At 34.2% G+C, this 19,608-nt stretch overlaps 2 protein-coding genes across 2 annotated transcripts; one reads left to right on the forward strand and one right to left on the reverse strand.

The window, feature by feature from the left end:
• Positions 1-226: 226 nt before the first annotated feature.
• On the forward strand, positions 227-4,176 carry LOC145804850 (uncharacterized). Its single transcript, XM_082900064.1, has 3 exons — positions 227-571; positions 1,447-2,541; positions 3,115-4,176. The coding sequence occupies exons 2-3, from the start codon at positions 1,452-1,454 to the stop codon at positions 4,164-4,166; spliced, it is 2,142 nt and encodes a 713-aa protein (XP_082756190.1). The 5' UTR covers positions 227-571; positions 1,447-1,451; the 3' UTR covers positions 4,167-4,176.
• A 3,734-nt stretch (positions 4,177-7,910) lies between these two features.
• LOC145804851 (uncharacterized) lies at positions 7,911-11,170 on the reverse strand. The gene is made up of 7 exons (XM_082900065.1): positions 10,868-11,170; positions 10,638-10,778; positions 9,235-10,000; positions 8,935-9,021; positions 8,352-8,836; positions 8,174-8,263; positions 7,911-8,050 (listed from the first exon to the last, which is right to left on the reverse strand). Exons 1-5 carry the CDS (start codon positions 10,973-10,975, stop codon positions 8,769-8,771), a joined length of 1,170 nt encoding a protein of 389 aa, XP_082756191.1. The 5' UTR covers positions 10,976-11,170; the 3' UTR covers positions 7,911-8,050; positions 8,174-8,263; positions 8,352-8,768.
• Between the last annotated feature and the right edge of the window lie 8,438 nt (positions 11,171-19,608).

Consider the following 19,608-nt stretch of genomic DNA (forward strand, 5'->3'; position numbering starts at 1 on the left):
GATGGTTACAAAATAAAAATTTGCAATGAAAATAAAAATTTATAGTGCTCCTATTGGCATTAATATTATGATTGGTCATAACTTCTTACAGGACCGTTACAAAATAAAAATTTGCAATGAAAATAAAAATTATAGTGCTCCCTTTGGCATTAAGATTATGATAACCAAAAAGGCCACAAAAATTGAAAGGGAAAATTGGCCTAAGGTCCCTCCTCTACTTTTGATATGAGGAGAGGTCCTTTATAATATGTTTTGATGGCTAAGGTCCCTCAAATTTATTTTAGGTTATAAAGTACCTAAATTACCCTTCTTTTATAACATAAATTTGTTTGAATATTATATGGTTGACTTAACTGATACATTTTGGAAACCGAATTTGAAGGGGAGATTTTGTCGGAGTTTTCGTCGGAGATTTCAGTGGAGATTTTATGGTGGAGATTTCGTCGGAGATTTCAGTGGAGTTGACGAGAAAGATTGCTACGATCGTGTAGATTTTGTTGGAGATTTCGTCGGAGATTTCAGTGGTGTGATAGTGTATTGATCGCGTAGATTTTCAGTGGAGTTGAATCAGGTTTGTTTTCGATGGAGATAGCACATGCATTTTGATATTTGTTTTGAATTTTTGTGTAGAGAGAGGCCAGCTTGATAGAGTTGATTTTTATTTTTGGAATTAATTTTTTATTATTTGTTTTTTAATCAATTTGAAAGAGTGTTGACAGTGTGTTGATCGCGTAGGTTTTTGAGTTGAGTTGAATTAGGTTTGTTTTCGATTTAGATTCCAAATGTATTTTGATTTTTGTTTAGAGAGAGGCCAGCTTGATAGAGTTGATTTTTATTTTTGGAATTAATTTTTCATTCTTTGTTTTTTTGATCAATTTCAGATAGTGTTGACAGTGTAGGTGATTTTGATGCTTAGAGTTCATTTTTGGTGCTCTGTTTTTTATCAACATGCTGATGAATTATAGTTGTGTTCTATGTTTTTTCAAACCAGAGAAATTTCATTTTCTGCACTATTGTTTGTGTAGTCCAGAGGAAATTATAAGTGCATATGGACATATTATTAGAAGTTTGTAATGAGATAGAATATGAGAAAGTGAATGTAAGTTCATAAATTTCTCTATACTTGTATTTGTAGTTCAGAGAAAATTGTAAGTTTGTTACTCACTTTCAGTTTGTAGTTCAGAGAAAAGTATTTCTCTGGACTTGTATTCTATGTGATTTTTTTTTCTATAATTGTGTTTAATTGTTAGCAGTAAATTTCTCTGTGATTCATTAAGTTTCTGTGATTTTGTTTTTTATCATCTTGAAGGTGAATATCAGTTTGTAGATGTCTTTGGAGTTTTATTTTAAGTTCAGAGAAAATTATAATTTTTAGAAATTTCTCTGGACATTTATGTTGTTATTGTGAAGTGTTTCTGTGATTTTTTTTGTTGTTTTTTGTTTCAGTTTCAATGGACAGTGCAGTGTTGTTGCTGTGCAAATATGGGAATGATACTATTGTCATTAATGTTTCATGCGAATTGAATTTTGAGGAATTGGTTGGCATTTTGTGTAAAACATGGGAGAATTTGAAACCTGAGACTATGTGTATTTCATATTCTATTTTGGGCCATCCGAATTGTATGGTTCAAAATAATATTGATTTTCTGAATATGTTGAGGGTTGTTTGTGCACGCGGTGTTGATATAGTTGATGTTTCAGTTAGTAGATGTAGTACTTCTGATGAAGAGGATGAAGTGGGGTCTAATTGGGTAGATGTTGTGGATGGTGAGTGTGATAGGCTGGTGGATGTTGAAAGGAATTCACTCTCTAAGTTTTGTTCTCACCAAGAAAAGGTGTTATTGTCGGCTAGTTGGCGGAATAATATTACGAGTGTTGGACAAAAGTTTGAGGGTGGTGTGGTTGAGTTCCGTACTTTTTTATGCAAGTATGCTATTGAGGTTGGTTTTCAGTTTACGTATGTTAAAAATGACAAGCTGAGGGTTACGGCAGAATGTGCATATAAGGAATCAAGGGGATGTATGTGGCGTGTACATGCTTCTGTTGAAAAAACAAATGGGTTCTTCTACATAAGGACTTTGAACAATGAACATACGTGTGGTGTGGCGGTTCGTACGAGTAAACATTCGAGGATGACTTCCAGCTTGGTTTCTGGGCTGATACTTGAAGAGGTAAGTGCAAAACCTTTAACTCGTCCAGTGGATGTTGTGAAAGAAATGAAAGACAAGTATGGGGTCTCAATTAGTTATAACTGTGGTTGGTTGAGTGTTGAAAAAGCAAAATGTAGTACATATGGGGATTCTTGTTTGTCATTTGATCAATTACGGTGGTATTTTGATGAGGCATTGAAGAACAATCCAGGGAGTCGTTTTGAGTTAGATTTTGAAGATAACAAGCGTTTCAAAAGAGTGTTTGTGGCTTTTCATGCATGCATTGCTGGTTTCAAATATTGTCGGTCATTGCTTTTTCTTGATGGAACATTTTTGAAAGGACGATACAAAGGAGTTATGCTTGCTGCAACGGGGAAAGATGGGAATGAAGGTAATTGTAAATATATCTATTTTTATCTAAGTATGTGAATTTTCTATACATGTAGGAATTGAGTGAATGTGAATTTTCTCTGGTTTTGGCCACTGTGTGGATTTTCTATTGTTGTGGCCACTGTGAGAATTTTCAATGGATTTTTGTCAGTGTATGAATTTTCTCTGGATGTTGTCATTGTGTGAATTGTATCTGTAGGTGGTCACTAAGTGAATTTTCTCTGTATATTATGATTGTGTGAATTTTCTCTGTAGCTGGTCACTAAGTCAATTTTCTCTGGATGTTGCCAATGTGTGAATTTTCTCTGGATGTTGGCAGTGTCAAACTTCTCTGGTTGTTTTATTGTTCTATTTTTCTCTGTTGTTTTGTAGGTGGTCACTAAGTGAATTTTCTCTGTATATTATGATTGTGTGAATTTTCTCTGTAGCTGGTCACTTATTCAATTTTCTCTGGATGTTGCCAATGTGTGAATTTTCTCTAGATGTTGGCAGTGTCAAACTTCTCTGGTTGTTTATTGTTCTATTTTTCTCTGCATGTGTGTACCTAATATGCTTGTTCCTATTTGTTTTGTAGGTTTTTTTCCTGTAGCTTTTGCTGTTGTTGATGCTGAGAATAAAGACAATTGGTGTTGGTTTCTTGAACATTTATATGGAGTATTAGGATCAGAAAGGGTGATAAGTTTCATATCAGATCGACATTGTGGAATTGTGGAGGGAATTGCTAGGTTTTTCCCTAACTACTTTCATGGATTTTGTCTGGAATATCTAAAGAGAAATTTGAGGGATAAGTTGTCATGTGGAAACACAAATTTGGTTAGGGAGACGATTGTGTCCAAGTTTTCAGAATGTGCATATGCTCCAACAAAGGCATCATTTCATTTCAAGTTAAATGAGTTAAAAAGTGAGGGAGGAGACATTGTGAGTGTTTTCTTGAGAAGTTTACCATATGAAAATTGGAGTGATGCATATTTTGCAGGGAAACGTTATGGTGAGATGTATTCAAATGTTGCTAAGTCATTCAATTCATGGATACGAGAAGCTCGGCACTTGCCAATAACAAATTTGGTGGACATGATACGGTTGCAAATCATGAATATGAGGTCTGATAGGAGGCTGCTCTCTAGTAAATGGAATAAAATTTTGTGTCCTCGTATGGATAGTGTGTTGGAGAAGTCTTTTTTGGACGGGAGGACATGGAATGTGAGTTTATCATCTGATAATGTCTTTGAAGTGCATTGTTTTCCTTCGGTTATGGTTGATCTTGGGTTGAGAACTTGTTCATGTCGAAAATGGGAAATAAATGGGTATCCATGTCAACATGCTGTTGCTGCAATTTTTAGGAGTGGAAAGAATTTGAATTCATTTGTTGAACCATTTTTTCATGCTGATATGTATCGTCAAGCATACTCCTTTTCGATTGGCCCAGTTCCAACTGTTGAAAAACCTGTGTGTAGCATTGAAGATGCTATGATTTTACCTCCATTGAGCAAGAGACCTGCTGGGAGGCCGAAGAAGAACAGAATTGCTTCTATTGGAGAGTTTAAAAGGGTGATTAAGTGTAGTCGTTGTGAGAGTATTGGTCACCATAATAAGAGGACATGCAAAGAACCTTTGTTAAATAGTTGAGGATTATACATTTTATTGATGGAATAATACATTTGATGATTACTTTGTGTATTTTGTTTTGTGAAATTTATTTTTTAGACAGTGTATATAATAATATCAATCAAATTCATCCAGAGAAATTTTTCAATATCAGTTAAAGTGTGTTTGTTGATATATAATATAGGCAGTGGGTTTGTAGTACCTGTCAAATTCATCCAGAGAAATTTTCCTATGGCAGAGAAAATTCTGTGTGTTGTGTTTTGAAGCTTCATATTCATCCACATAAATTTGACAATGGCAGACTAAAGTACTGTGTGGATTGTGTTTTTTCAATTTGATAATTGTTTTGTACTAACACAGTGCATTAGAGATTGAATGATCATATAGGCACCTTCTTTGGTGAGATATGAATTAAATTTATCTGTAAATTTCTGGTAGCTTCATATCAGTCATTTCAAGAAATGTGCACAGCAGACAGAGCATTCAAAAAATTATTCTACAACCAAGAAACAAAATCAAGCTCTTTTGGAATTTCTCTGAGTTGAGAATTTCTCTGAGTTGAGAATTTCTCTGGACCAGGGAAGAATTTCTCTGGACTCACTTGAACTCAGAAATTTGTGTCAAAGCCAGAGAAATTTTCATCCAGAGAAATTTTTCACCATCAGAGAAAACTATACGGGCATTGTGTTCTGAAATTTGAAATTCATGCAACGAAATTTTTCAGTGGCAGATAAAATTACTGTGTGCTTTGTGTTTTGTTGAGTTTGATGATTGTTTTGTACCAACACAAAGTTTTACAGATTACATGATCATATAGGCATCCCCTTGGGACGATACAAGTTAAATTTCTCTGTGAATTTCTGGTAGTTTATACCAGAGAAATTTCTGCAGACAATTTTCTCTGGCAGACAATTTTCTCTGGCAGACAATTGTTGAAATTTACATTAGTCGAAATAAAAAAAAAATGAAATTTAGATTAGTCAAGAAAGGATATATACATATACGTCAAGGATCATCATTCCTTCAATGTATCAACAAGAAAGGATATATACATATATGTGAGACAATTTTCTCTGTGTGGATATGTACATTGTCTTCCTTTCACTAGTTTCACTATTACATTTGTGGTTCTTCTGGGGGTATTTCAATTGGTTCAGTCCATGACCGGCCAACTTCGGTCATATAGCGATCCCGGGTTTACCCTTGTTGTACAGTGATCCGGACATGTGTCCGTGGATGTTGGTTATTGTTCATTATCGTGTTTGCATCCTTTGTACTTTGTATATTGAGTTATGGGATGTGTTGGGCAGGTTTGTTATAGGTTGGTTGTGTTTGGGAGCCTAGTGTTGCTGCCCAGATTTTTGGTCCTTCGCTCGAGTGAGGAGTTGTCGCTCGAGCGAGAGTTGAGTTTGTTTGGTGGGTCGAGCCAGAGTGGCTCGCTCGAGCGAGCGGTTGCACCTGGTTCTGGACCTGAGAGCTGTCTTTCTTGGCTCGAGCGAGCTTCCTTCGCTCGAGCGGTTTGGATTTTTCTTCGCTCGATCGAGAACTTCTTGGCTCGAGCGAGAGTTTTCTGTGTCTGGTCGCTCGAGCGACCAAGCCTTCGCTCGAGCGAGCGTGTTTTATATCAGCGGACAGCAGCGTCTAAAACATCACTTTTTCACTTTCTTTTTTATCCAAAACCCTTAATCCGAGCCTCTCTCTCCCTACACTTACACTCTCTCTAAGATTTGATCTCCCTAGGGTGTGAATCTAGCCTAGGGCCTTTGTTAAAAAGATAGAGGGTGTTGAGAGCTTCGATTTAATCTGAAAAAGTTTGGATTTGGAGCAAGTTGATCTTGGAGTCTTCATCTCCTTTTGGGCTTAAACTTCGAGGTAGGGATATCCTACTCCTCTCCATGGGTTTTGTCTTTAAATTTTGGTATTTCGAGATGTTGGGCTTGGTTTGGTAATTTTGTGAAAGTTTGGGGCTTTTGTGTAATTTTACAAAAGTTGGGGTTTTATTCATAATAGACCTAGATGCATGTTTGGCATAGAAAAATGGAATGATTGTTGAATCATTGATGAAAATGGGACCTAAGGGTTGAAATGGTAATTATGGAAAATAGCCTAATTACATTGATTGATTAATTGGGATAATTAATTGAGAAGAATGAAGAAATGAAATGTTGATTGAATATCCATTGTGCATTTATTTTCTGTTTAGAAATAACTGCTTTGGGCTATCGGTGGAGGATAGTCGTGATTGTTGTAGACAATGCATGATGATTAGGTAAACTGAAACTAATCAATGAAATGTGTCATGGGACTTGACGATTGATAGAATACATTAATTGTATGTATTGGGTGATTGTATATAGAACCAATGTGTTTATATACGTTATGTGTAGAGGAGGAGATAGGGGATGTACTCCGCGGTTTAGGGGAAGATAGGGGATGTACCTCTAAACCGGATAGGTATTGGGAGGAGATAGGGGATGAACTCCGTATATACAGCTCATATGCTTGTCTAAAGAAGTGAAGATAGAGCTTATATGCTTATCTTTGTGAAGTGTGGATACAGCTTATATGCTTATCTGTGAATGTGGGATATTGTTGTTATACATATCTGTTGAGAATGTGGATGTAGCTTTTATGCTTATCTGAATGTGAGATATAGTTTTTATACATATCTGTGGAAATGATGATAGAGCTAGCATGCTTATCTGTTGAAAAAGGGAAAATGAAAGGTAACTTAGACTCATAAGTTGTAAGACATAAATATGTGATTTATGTGAATGTATCAGTGTTGACCATCTATCAATTGCTAATATTTTAGTCATTGTCCATGGTTGGTTTAGTGTATTTCTACTAGGCTGCGGCTCACCCTATATGGGAATATCATTTTCAGGTGCAGGAAGCATGCCACCTCCAAGGACATAGCTGGGAGGCTAGTGGCGGACATACTTTTGTCGCTTAACTTTTGATGTATTACATGTAACTTCAAGCCTAGGGCTTAATGTGTTTGAGTTAGTACTCTTTGTTGTAACCAAGTGTTTACTTGGAAAACTGTAAGCCCGTAGGGCATTTTGTTATGATGTTAACATGTAATACTTATGTAATGGAACTCTAAGGAATAAAGGAATGTGGTTAGTTTATATGTAAATGCATGTCTTATCTGATGGGTTTAATGTTGTTATTTTGAGGGCGTTACAGGTCACAAATCTCTCTATGAGTTCTGCCCTCATCAACCTTATCTCTTGTGTGGACAATTTGGATTTGATAGGTTCATGCTTGCTATATTGTTTCATTATATAGCAGACAAAGAGACCACAATCCAGACTGCATACAAATTATAGGTATGGTTAGTTTTAAGAAACATGCAACTGAAATTATCTTATTTATAGATGTATGAAACTTACGAATCGCTTTCTTGTTGTGGAGCATTGTTGACATACTCAAAGTCATAACTTGTGTTTTGTGAGTTAATTAATTTGAAAGAGGGTTGTGATTGAGCGTCTCTTTCAAGACAAGCTTTCAAAAAATTCTCCACGTAATCTTGCTGCAAAAAAATAATTTTTATATAACAGAGAAATTTACGGACAAGTCAATGGGATTCTATGAAAATTATCATCACATAAAGATGATGATGGATCAGAGAAATTTGCACTCGTTACCAATTGTTTTTCATCTTTGACATATTTGTCTTCTGCATCATCCCTCCTTGGCCTCAGTGAGTTGTAGAACCTCCATAAATTGTCTTGTTTGTCCAGGACAAGCAAGGTCCAGTGATTTCCATTTGTGGACTTCTCATTACCTCCAGTATTTATTGGGAAATGGAGGAACTTATAGTTCCTCCATGCTGTTTCAATATGCTTGTCAAATAAGGACACTCGAAAACTTTGATTTTCTGTCATGTTGATGAAATTCTGTGCTCAGAGAAAATCAAAAAATGGTTTTGTTAGTGACACAACTGACTTCAAGAAGTATATTAAGAAGAGAAAGTAGAAAATAAATTCCAGAGAAAATCAAATAAAATAGTAGTAACATACTAAGCACATGGATGTGAAAAAAAATGAGGTTGGTTGTTGTTTCTCTCTGATTTGGTCAGCCAAAAGGATCTCTCCATAGCCATCAATGACCTGAAAAATATGATTTATAATTGTAATATTGTTTTATAAAGGCTGATGGAACATTGCAGAGAAATGTTGATGAAAGGGAAAGACTTACATTGTTGGCAATTTCTTTTTGCTTTATTAGGTTTCCAATGTCTTCAAAGGTAATGAGATTCAACTCACTTGTCCAAATTAAAGCTCTACAAGATGACAAAGAAGGGATTGAATTGTTGTTAATGCAACATAAGTTTGTAATTTGTTGTTTGTTATGTTCTATTTTGTTTGTTGTACTTACTCAAGCCCAGACACATTTGATATGTGCTGCAAGATGTCTTTTATATGATCTTTTATCAATCTTGAAATGGGAAGAGTTTGTGGAAAGACCCAAGATTTTGTGATGTTTATAGGTTGAGGCAAGGCGTATGCATCAGCATCAAGCACTTCTTTGTCCTTCGTGCTTTGCTCAACTTGTTTTGCAGCTTGTTTTGAAACTCTAGTCACTTTCGCAACTTTCGGATATTGGAATTCTGGATCATGCTGCTTTTCCTTCCTTTCTTTTGCCTTTAAATTTTTTATCATTGAGGTTGGATCTTTTTTTTACTGTAGGCAGTGAAATTATTAGGAAAAGTGAAATTTCTCTGAAGCAACAGATGATATTTCAATATGTAAATTTGTTTAATTCAATATTTTGCAGTTACCATAGAGTTTCTTCTTTTGTTTCGGTTGTTGTTTGTGTGGGATTTGCTCTTGTTGGGTTGTTGGTTGTTGTTCCAGTTGCATTTCAACTATACACAGTGAAAATCAAACAAGCCCCAAAAATGGAATAAGAAAATATACAGAGAAATGAAATGAGCAGTAGAAATATAACTAATGTGTTGAGAGAGATATAACTTCCAGAGAAAATTACCAATGACAGAGAAAATTATAATAAATAGAAATTTCTCTGAGTTATGATGGCACAAGGACATAACTTTTTGTGGCTCAAGATTTTCACTGACCTTGTGGTTGAAGTTGTGTTGGTGTTCGGTATGGTTGTGTTGCTAGTTGGACAGATAGTTCTTGAACTTGTTCATGCAATTTGGCATTTTCAGTTTCAAGCTCCGAATTTGAACACCTCAACTGTTGAATTGTTTTTGCATCGTCTGCTTTTTCAACCTCCAACATCCTTAGTTTCATTCGGATTGTGCTTTCTTTTTCTTGAAGTTCTGAGTTATGTGATGTCAGGATTCTTATTGAAATATCCTTTTCAGCAAGTAATTCCATCCAATTTCTGTCTTCTTCTTTTTTAGATTGAGACAGTGCCTTCAGTCTTTGACGTAGATCAGCAATTTGGGCATCCTTTGATTCCTCAAATTCTTCAGGCTGATGCATTGTTGAGCCACAAATGCCATCATGTTGTTGGTCCATCTGCTCATTATTTTCTTCTTCATCACTTTCATCCTTGTTCTCTTCTTCTTGTTCATCTTCATCTTCATCTTCTTGTTCACTGTCTTCTTCTTTCTGTTCATTTTGTTCTTTGTCTTCTGGTTCTATTTCTTCACTTTCTTTGGTGGTTTCTTCTTCTGTGCTGCTTGCTTGATGTTCTTGTCCATTGCTGGCTTCGTATTCTTCGTTGTTGCCTTCTTTTTGTTCATTCCCTCCATCTTCAGATGGATCTTGTAATGTCTCCTTGAATATGACAATTGCCTTTTTTAATTCTTTCTTCGTCTTTTTGCCAAGACAGAACTCCTCAGATGGGTTTTTGACTAGCTGCTTGTTATCAATCTGTAACAGGAGACTCTTTTATTAGAGAAATGTTACAAAATTCACTGAGAGAAAAAATTCAAATAAGGAAAATAAAATTCATCTAAATGATACTAATTGGAAACAAACTTCAGAGAAAATTGTATTGGGCCAAAGAAAATTAGAGACATGGAGTTAATTTTATGGGGCAGAGAAAATTATGAAACAGTGAAATAAACAGTGTTTATAAGTTAATGTTTTACTATATTTGTGTCAGAGAAATTTGAATTCCAGTGAAAATTCATTAGAAGGGTAGAAATAAACAGTGTTTATCAAAGATGCAAGGCACACAAGTTATGGGCAGAGAAAATTACACACAAGGAGATAAAATTTGATGGGCCAGAGAAAATTATGTAACAAAGAACATAATTCAGATATTAGAGAAAATGAATCAGGGCATATAAGTTAATGTGTTACAATTGTGGTTAGAGAAATTTGGATGGCAGAGAAAATTGATTACAATGGCAGAAATAGACCAGTGGTTAACAAAGAAGAAAACAGAAATTGATATTTCAAAGAAAATTAATCTTAATCAATCAATGCACAAGGAGGGAAACAAAGCAGTGGTCAGAGAAATTTTGAAATTTCACTGAGATTTCGGTAGCAATAGGAATCTAACCTGTCGAGGTGCAAGAGAGTGGACTGGTGTCTTCTGCAGCTGTTTCGTTAAGGTTTGAAGGTTCCACTTGGCACATCTTGGGAAGTCTGTTGTGTTACTGTCTTCTGAGTCAATGATAGTTGCATGTTCACATAGCCAATACTGTGATGAAAATGAAAGTAAATAAAATTTTGTAAACGCACAAATTTGTAAGTATGATAACTGCAAATTTGAATGGATATTATACTTACCAGCAATGCAATGACACACCCCGTAACTTTTTCTGGAGTTCTGTGCAATGCCATGATAGAATCAATCAATGTTGATGTGATTGCTTCCGGCCAATCATACTGTTTCATTTATTCAAGAGGTTCCACATACTTTATAAAAACCCAACCTATTGAATTCCCACTTGTTGCAAAAAATAGGGTGAGACACAAGTACAATGTAACAATGATTGCTACATCTTTGAAGTCAGTTGGTTGCTTGCCTTTCATTGCTTTGACCAAGGCATTTTTAAGAACAGGACCAGTGAGCCTTGTGTCCTTTTGGAATCTTCTCCTAAGGAATGCAGATTTTGGCTTTTTAGAGTATCTTAATGACATGGCTCCTTTACCTCCTTCCAAACCAAAAATCAAGGTCATGCCATTTGTTGTAAAGGTCAGGTTCTTCTTCCCAACTGTGAATGCTTTTGTTTTTTCATTGTAACATTGGATTATGGCAACTACATCATCATCGGATTTCCTAGATTTCTTTGGATCCATCCTTCCAGTGGTTAGAGCTTGGATCAAATACCAGAATGGGGTCTTTTGAAGCTCTAGAAGATGTTTTGAACTGAATTTAAGTGTTTGAAAGAAGGAGACGACAGATGAGAGGTTGGATCGGAATTGAATGCTGTAGTGAGCTCTCTTTCTGTGGAGTTTAACAGGTTTTTTCCCCCTTGAGCTTGAGTCTTTTGAAGTTGGGGTACTCATCTGGATGCTAGTTGCTTCATCAGCTTGGACTTGTGTGTTTTGGGAAGGAGTTTGTGGTGTTTTAGTGCTGGTTTTTGATCTTAGATGATAAGAGGACTGAGAGAGTTGTTCTTGCTTCCTTGGTGTTTCTAGTGTTTTGCTGCTGGTTTTTGATCCTAGTCCATAAGAAGACTGAGACAGTTTCTGTTTTTTGCTTGGTGTTTCCGGTGTTTCGCTGCCTTTACGTTTTGCCATTTCTAGACAATGATTAAAGCATAGAGATGTCAACATTAAATCCCAGAGAAAAATGGAAATGTCAGAGAAAATTACAGATAAGGGAGAAAATTGGAGATGCTAGAGAAAATTACAGATAAGGGAAAATTACAGAAAATTTGACATGTCAGAGAAAATCAACACAGCATCATAAACATGGGAGAGAAATTTTCAATAATTGTTTAAATTACAGATAGAAGTAAACATACCAGAGAAAATGAATGATAGAAAAAAGTAAACATGGCAAGTGAAAGAAAATTTGCATTCCACAATTAGCAAAGATAAAATAAACAAAGTAATGTAAACATGGCACTGAGAAGTACACCATATTGAAATCAAGAATTGAACAAAATAAACATACCAGAGAAAAATGCACATTCTGGAGAAAATTACACATTCTTGAGGAAATTTCCATTCCAGAGAAAATTTCAATTCATAATATTAAAATGCAAGAAAAATTTACATACACAAGCAGAGAAAATTAACCATGATAGAGACACTCAATGGAGGAAAGTGGTGCGATGTGGTCAGAGAAAATTATAAATACCAGAGAAACTTAGACAGGGGCAAGAGTGTAATTGACATTGCAGAGAAGGATACATATTCCAGAGAAATTTACAAAGCAGAGAAATTCAGAGACAAAATGACAGAAACATATTCAAGAATAAGATCAAAATTCAGAGAAATAACTTTTTCTCAAAGTACATATGGCAGAGAAAATTCCAAGAAGAAACATTCATTCCAGTTCACAATATTAAAATTCCAGAGAAAATTTAAAATGACAAAGACACAAGGGAGGAAAGTGATGTGATGTGGTCAGAGAAAATTATAAATACCAGAGAAACTTAAGACAGAGGCAAGAGTGTAATTGACATTGCAGAGAATGATACATATTCCAGAGAAATTTACAAAGCAGAGAAATTCAGAGACAAAATGACAGAAACATATTCAAGAATAAGATCAAAATTCAGAGAAATAACTTTTTCTCAAAGTACATATGGCAGAGAAAATTCCAAGAAGAAACATTCATTCCAGTCCACAATATTAAAATTCCAGAGAAAATTTAAAATGACAAAGACACAAGGGAGGAAAGTGATGTGATGTGGTCAGAGAAAATTATAAATACCAGAGAAACTTAAGACAGAGACAAGAAAGCAATAGACATTCTAGATTAAGATAGACATTGCAATTAAAAATACATATTACAGAGAAATTTACGGAGCAGGAAAATTTATAGACAGAATTACAGAAACATGTTCAAGAATAAGATAAAAACACAAAAAATTGTTGTGAAAATAAACATGCCAGAGCAAAATTGAAAGAAGAAAATTACATTAATAAAAAATCAGAGAAATTCAAATGCCAGAGAAATTTATAGATAAAATCACACAAACATGTTGAAGAATAAGTTCAAAATACACAGGAATAAATTTTTTCAAATTCAGGTAGCTTTTTATTACGAAATTGAAACCCTAATTTATGAAAGGTTATTATAAAATGCTATTAACTGTGTTTCCAGAGAAAATCTAGTTGTATTGTAGAAAAACTGACCAGAGTTAGGATGAAACTTGAATGATGAGCTGATATGGCCCGCGATGAAGATGCGACGTGACGAAGATGGACTGAGATGATGATGAGCAGTGAAAACGAAGCTTTAACCTAGGTCAGAGAAATTTGTGAGGAAGGAATGGGAATGATTTTTGGAGAAGATAACGAAGCTGTAATGTCGATGGTGCAGATGATGTTGAAACCCTAATTCTGCTGTTCTCCTGTTCGTGAAGATGCTGGATGTTTGGAATGTAACTGAGACGTCGGAATGAGTTTGGTTCTGTGTTGATTTTGGCGAGGGTATTTTGGTCCACAAAATAATTAAAAACGCGCGCCAAGTTGTTTCAGGGACGTGAGGCATCACTATCTTTTTGTGTGTCCTCTATCCTCTAAATTGTTATTATTAGGGACCTTAAAAAAAAATCCCGATATTGAAAATCCTGCAGTATTAATTTTGGAGTGGACACAAAAACCGAAAATCTTGCCATATTAATTTTCGCATCTCCATTAAGTGTATATATACCATTGGTCATTTGGACTAAGAGAAACCACACAAGATTTGTTTTGCAAACTACCATATTGTTCCAATTGTTTGCCACTTTGGTCTTAGCTTTAGCCATGACTAGCCTTCTTCATCAGACCCTTCTTCCTTTTCTTGTATGTTGCTTTTCTCGCTGAATCATTAGTGATGAATGCAAACTTTACCTTCTTTCTAGTCCGCTATCACCAAGTTCTGAAGCCCTTTCCTAGTCAAACATTGGTACATGACTTCTGTCATCTCCTTCTCCTGGTTGTCCTTGTGTTTTTTCTTGAGATGTTCGTTTGCTTTCAATATCCTTTGCCTAATGAAACTTTCTTGGTTCACCATCTTCTTGCTTTGCTCCATCTCAGGTATCCTCTTGAACTGCGCAAGGACGCGTTGGACTCCCAAGGTGTTTGGCCAAACCTCAGGTTGGGACTATATATAATCGCACATATTTTAAATAGTTAATTACACTTTTCATTCCTATGTTTTAGTTCAAATTTCAATATAGTCAATAAATTTTCAATTTGAACAATTTGGTCCTAACACTTTTAAGTATAGTTTTAATTTGGTCATTTCATCTAAATTTTTGTTAATTTTGTCTATGTATACATTTTAAAAAATTGACAAGTGTCTCAAAATTATTGATTTTAAGGGCAAATTACAAACATCCCCTCGAGATTTGGTAAAAACACAGATTCCCTCCTGAGATTTGAGAAATTACAAATTGTTCCCTGAGGGTCAAATTTTCATAACAAATTAGGGAAAATTAGGGGGGAATCTGTATGAAAATAAAAACCTCAGGGGGCAATTTGTTATGAAAATATAAACCTCAGGGGGCGGAATGTAATTTCTCAAATCTCAGGAGAAAATCTGTATTTTCACCAAAGCTCGAAGGGGGCGTTTGTAATTTGCCCTAATTTTAATATCCAATTTAAATGGAGTGACTAAATTGAAACTAAACTTAAAGTGTGTAAACAAAATGTTCAAATTAAAACTATAAGAACTGAAATAAAATTAGAGTCAAATGACATGAGTAAAAAGTGTAATTAATTTATTATTATTATTATTATTATTATTATTATTTTAATGTCATTGCTCAATTTTTGTGTGGGCAAATTATACTTTACCCTCTTAATTTTTTTTTTTTGGTTTTGTTTTTTCCAATTCAATTCAATAGTTAACTTTCATTCAATTTTATACAAAAAATGTTCTGCGAGTGACATAATATTTCATTATTCTTATTATCTAATTTTGAATAAATTATATTTTGCTCTCCTTAAGTTTCACTATATTTTTCGTTTTCAGCCTTAAACTTTCTCTCCTTGCACCTGACATTATTTATCATAGTCAAATTCTATATCACCTAAAGAAGAATTGTTTATCTCAAACCAATTTAGTGCAATTTCGTCTCTCACATCACATACATGAATTAGACAGATCCAATGGATTTCATATCAAAATAATAATGCTATATATATATATAGTATCTCAATTCGGATAGCAAAACTTAAATATTATTTAATGTGTCACTAATATATTTGTTTATTTTGGTTTGAGTACTCCATTTCTAAACAAATGAGAAATCCCACCTAGTGTAACTGTGTTTCTCTATATTTGAATCTCCCATGTTTTCTTTGTGTGAAGTTTCTCTCCACCACACGATTATATTAGAGATGTCCATCATCTGATAACACTACAAGAATTCGCACTTTTGCCGACTAAAAATTTGGTCGGTAAAAGTCCATTTTTAGTCGGCAAAAGTTATCCGCGACTAATTTTTTTGATCGCCACTTTAGTCGCCAATTGAGGGTCGCAGAAAGTAATTAGCGACTAAAAAATTTTTTAGTCGCGAAAAAGTTATGTTTGCCGACTAAATTTTTGGTCGCTAAATATATAATTACTGCGACTAATCCATTTAGTAGTTAAAACACTTTAGTTGCGGCAAGTCATATTTTCCCGACCAAACATGTTAGTCGCCAATTCGCACATTCAACGACCAAATAGTTTGGTCGGCAATTGTCACCCATTTCCATGACCAACTAATTTGGTCGCTAATTGTCACATTCCGCGACCAAAAAATTTGGTGGGCAATACATTCCACGACCAAAAGATTGGTCGGCAATATTAATATTCAAGAAATTACACTTTTGCCAACTAAAAATTTGGTCGGCAAAAGTCATTCGCAACCAATTTTTTTGGTTGCCACTTTGGTCACCAATTGAGGGTCGGCAAAAGTAATTGGCGACCAAAACTTTTGTTAGTCAGGAAAAAGTTAGATTTGCCAACTAAATTTTTGGTCGCTAAATATATCATTACCGTGACTAATTCATTTAGTCGCTAAAACACTTTGGTCACGAAAAGTGATATTTTCCCGACCAAATATGTTTGTCGCCAAAAGCAAAAAATCGGCAGCCAACTATTTTCGTCGCCAAAAGTTGAAGAATAGCTAACTAATAATTTAGTCGCCAAAAGATAAGGAATTGCCAACCAATGATTTTAGTCGCAAAAGTGTAAAATTTGGCGACCAATTATTTTGTCGCCAAAACTTTTCTCAAAATATAAGGTGTTGCAGTTGCGGGAAAAATGGTGTTGCAGTCATCTATGACTATAGGAATTAGGCTTCTTTGGTGTTTCTGTGATTTCCTATGGTGCTTCAACCCAACTGAGTATTATTTGGGAAGCTAAAAATTTGGAAAATTTGGGAAGCAAAATTTCTGGGAAAAACAATTATTTAATAGAAAAATGATTTGGACCCCTATTTAATACATAAATGTCCACTATGTTTGAACGTTTCAAAAAAAAAATCCAAAAAATCAAATCTGAAAATTTAATAACCAAATTTTGAACAGAAAATCAACTAGAAGCAGCTCGAGAGAGAATCCACACAACACTGATTACCTGTTTACCATCAGGGCTCCAGCTAACAGCGTAAATGCTACCTGACAGCTCTCCAATTTTCTCTCCAGTTTTCGCATCATATAGTATATCCTTCTTATCAGAGCTTACCGTAATGAACTTGCTACCATCTGTAGAAAATTGTACACAATTGACAAAATTTGAATGATCCCTGCATATCAATAACATCACCTTTTTGTAAAGCATAAACTTTTGAAATGCATATTCAATTTTAATTACTGCCATTTACTAGACAAGAAATATACTATATGATGAAAAGGGCAACAACTAGAAGTTCATCTAAATTTCACAAGGAGCTACTTTCCAAGGAAAATTTACTCAAATCAAAACCACAGAGTATTAGTATTATTATGACCAAATCCTATTAAACCTTACAACCTACAATTTACAATATCAACTTGCAAGTCCTCAAATTCCTCTTTATTTAAGTTTTAACAACACAAGTGTCACTATTATGCTTAAAAATTAGCTTTCAGTCAAACTTTTGTGGAGTGTTTGCCCACAGTGTGTTTTCAACTTTACATTAACAAAGTTTGATTTAATGTAAAAACTGGTTGTATTAAAAGCATATTTTGAAGCATAATTTAGATTAGAATACAGTACACAAAAACTCTAAAAATAAAAAAGGATAAATTACATTGATACCCTCTGAGATTTATATTTATTACAGTTCCCTTCTTCACATTTGGAAAATTACACTGACCCCCCTGTTAATTTAATTTTATGTATGATGATCATTATGCTGAGAGGGGAACTGTTATGAAACTTTAAACCTCAGGGGACAATCTATAATGAAATTTTAATGTAATTTTCAAAAGATGAGGAAAGAATTATAATAAATATAAAACTTAGGGGGTGTTAATATAATTTATCCAATAAAAACAATAAAAAAAATTATAAACAATTCATATAAATTATAGCAAGCACCCTCAGTCATTTCAAGATGTAAGGACAATGGAACCCTCTAAATTAATGGAGTTGCATATCCAAGCTGGTGTATACCATGACCTAGTAACCAATCACCATAAATTGTGAAAAGGACCCAACATGGACCAATTATTTCACACTGGTACAAAAGAAGAAGTCAATCAGAGCAATTCTGGATAGTAGGCTTGCCGTGCCAAACAAGAATTAAGGACAGTGCAATCCACACTCACTCAGAACATTCATAAAGGGGGAATTAGCCACAATAGAGCAATATAGAGATGTAACTTGCATCCTTATCGCTATGTTTGGTTATTATTTTTTAAAAATATTTTTTAAAAATTATTATTTTTTTTATTTTTCATATTTTTTTGTTTTTATTGAATTTTTTTTAATATTTTGAGCAATTTTTTTAGGGGAAATTGGCCTAAGGTCCCTCTTTTACTTTTGATAGGAGAAGAGGTCCAAAATAATATGTTTTGATGGCTAAGATCCCTCAGATTTATTTTAGGTTGTAAAGTACCTAAATTACCCTTTCTTTTATAACATAAATTTGTTTGAATATTATATTGTTGACTTCACGGTGATATTTTGGAAACCGAATTTGCAGTGGAGATTTTGTCGGAGATTGCAGTAGAGTTGATGAGAAATTTGTTTGACTATTATATTGTTGACTTCACGGTGGAGATTTCGTTGGAGATTTCAGTGGAGTTGACGAGAAAGATTGCTATGATCGTGTAGATTTCAACGGAGATTTCGTCGGAGATTTCAGTGGTGTTACAGTGTGTTGATCGCGTAGATTTTCAGTGGAGTTGAATCAGGTTTGTTTTCGATGGAGATTCCACATGCATTTTTTATTTTTGTTTTGAATTTTTGTTTAGAGAGAGGCCAGCTTGATGGAGTTGATTTTTATTTTTGGAATTAATTTTTGATTCTCTGTTTTTTTTTTATCAATTTCAAAGAGTGTTGATAGTGTGTTGATCGCGAAGGTTTTTTAGTGGAGTTGAATCAGGTTTGTTTTTGATTTAGATTCCACATGGATGTTGATTTTTGTTTTGAATTTTTGTTTAGAGAGAGGCCAGCTTGATAGAGTTGATTTTTATTTTTGGAAATAATTTTTCATTCTTTGTTTTTTGATCAATTTCAAAGAGTGTTGACAGTGTAGTTGATTTTGATGTTTAGAGTTCATTTTTCGAGCTCTGTTTTTTATTAACATGCCGATCAATGATAAGTTTTGTTCTATATTTTTTCAAACCAGAGAAATTTCATTTTCTGCACTTTTGTTAGTATAGTTCAAAAGAAAATTGTAAGTTTGTTATTATAATCCAACGAAAATCACAGAGAAAATTATAAGTGTATATGGACATATTATTAAAAGTTTCTAATGCAGATAGAATCTGAGAAAGTGAATGTAAGTTCATAAATTTCTCTGGACTTTTATTTGTAGTTCAAAGAAAATTATAAGTTTGTTACTCACTTTGAGTTTGTAGTTCAGAGAAAATTATATGTTTGTAGAAGATGAATAGAAGTTTTTGTTTCTCTAAGGAAAAGTTATTTTTTGTATTTTTTCTTTCAGTTTAGATGGACAATGCAGTGCTTTTTGTTATCTTGAAGGTGTATATAAGTTTGTAAATTTCTCTGGATTTTTCTATTAGTGCAATATTGCAGAATGACGCATAGAAAATTGTTAGCTTGTAGTGAGGTGAAAATCACATAGAAGCCTATAATTTCATAACAGATATTCTGTGTGATTTTTTTTCTATGATTGTGTTTAATAGTTAGCAGTGAATTTCTCTGTGATTCTCTCTGGATTCATTAAGTTTCTGTGATTTTGTTTTTTGTTATATTGAAG

The sequence above is a fragment of the Camellia sinensis genome, chromosome 12 (genome assembly GCF_055761805.1).
Source record: "Camellia sinensis isolate YWXY chromosome 12, ASM5576180v1, whole genome shotgun sequence".
NCBI classification, from domain to species: Eukaryota; Viridiplantae; Streptophyta; class Magnoliopsida; order Ericales; family Theaceae; genus Camellia; species Camellia sinensis.

What these genes read in the sequence shown, in the direction of transcription:
- LOC145804851 (XM_082900065.1), bottom strand. Translation starts at nt 10,975, where the DNA reads ATGAAACAGTATGATTGGCCGGAAGCAATCACATCAACATTGATTGAT. An exon ending in ACTCTCTTGCACCTCGACAG is followed by an intron (nt 10,001 to 10,637) that starts GTTAGATTCCTA and finishes CTCCTGTTACAG; the next exon opens with ATTGATAACAAGCAGCTAGT. An exon ending in ACAAAAGAAGAAACTCTATG is followed by an intron (nt 8,837 to 8,934) that starts GTAACTGCAAAA and finishes CACTGCCTACAG; the next exon opens with TAAAAAAAAGATCCAACCTC.
- LOC145804850 (XM_082900064.1), top strand. Translation starts at nt 1,452, where the DNA reads ATGGACAGTGCAGTGTTGTTGCTGTGCAAATATGGGAATGATACTATT. An exon ending in GGGGAAAGATGGGAATGAAG is followed by an intron (nt 2,542 to 3,114) that starts GTAATTGTAAAT and finishes TTTGTTTTGTAG; the next exon opens with GTTTTTTTCCTGTAGCTTTT.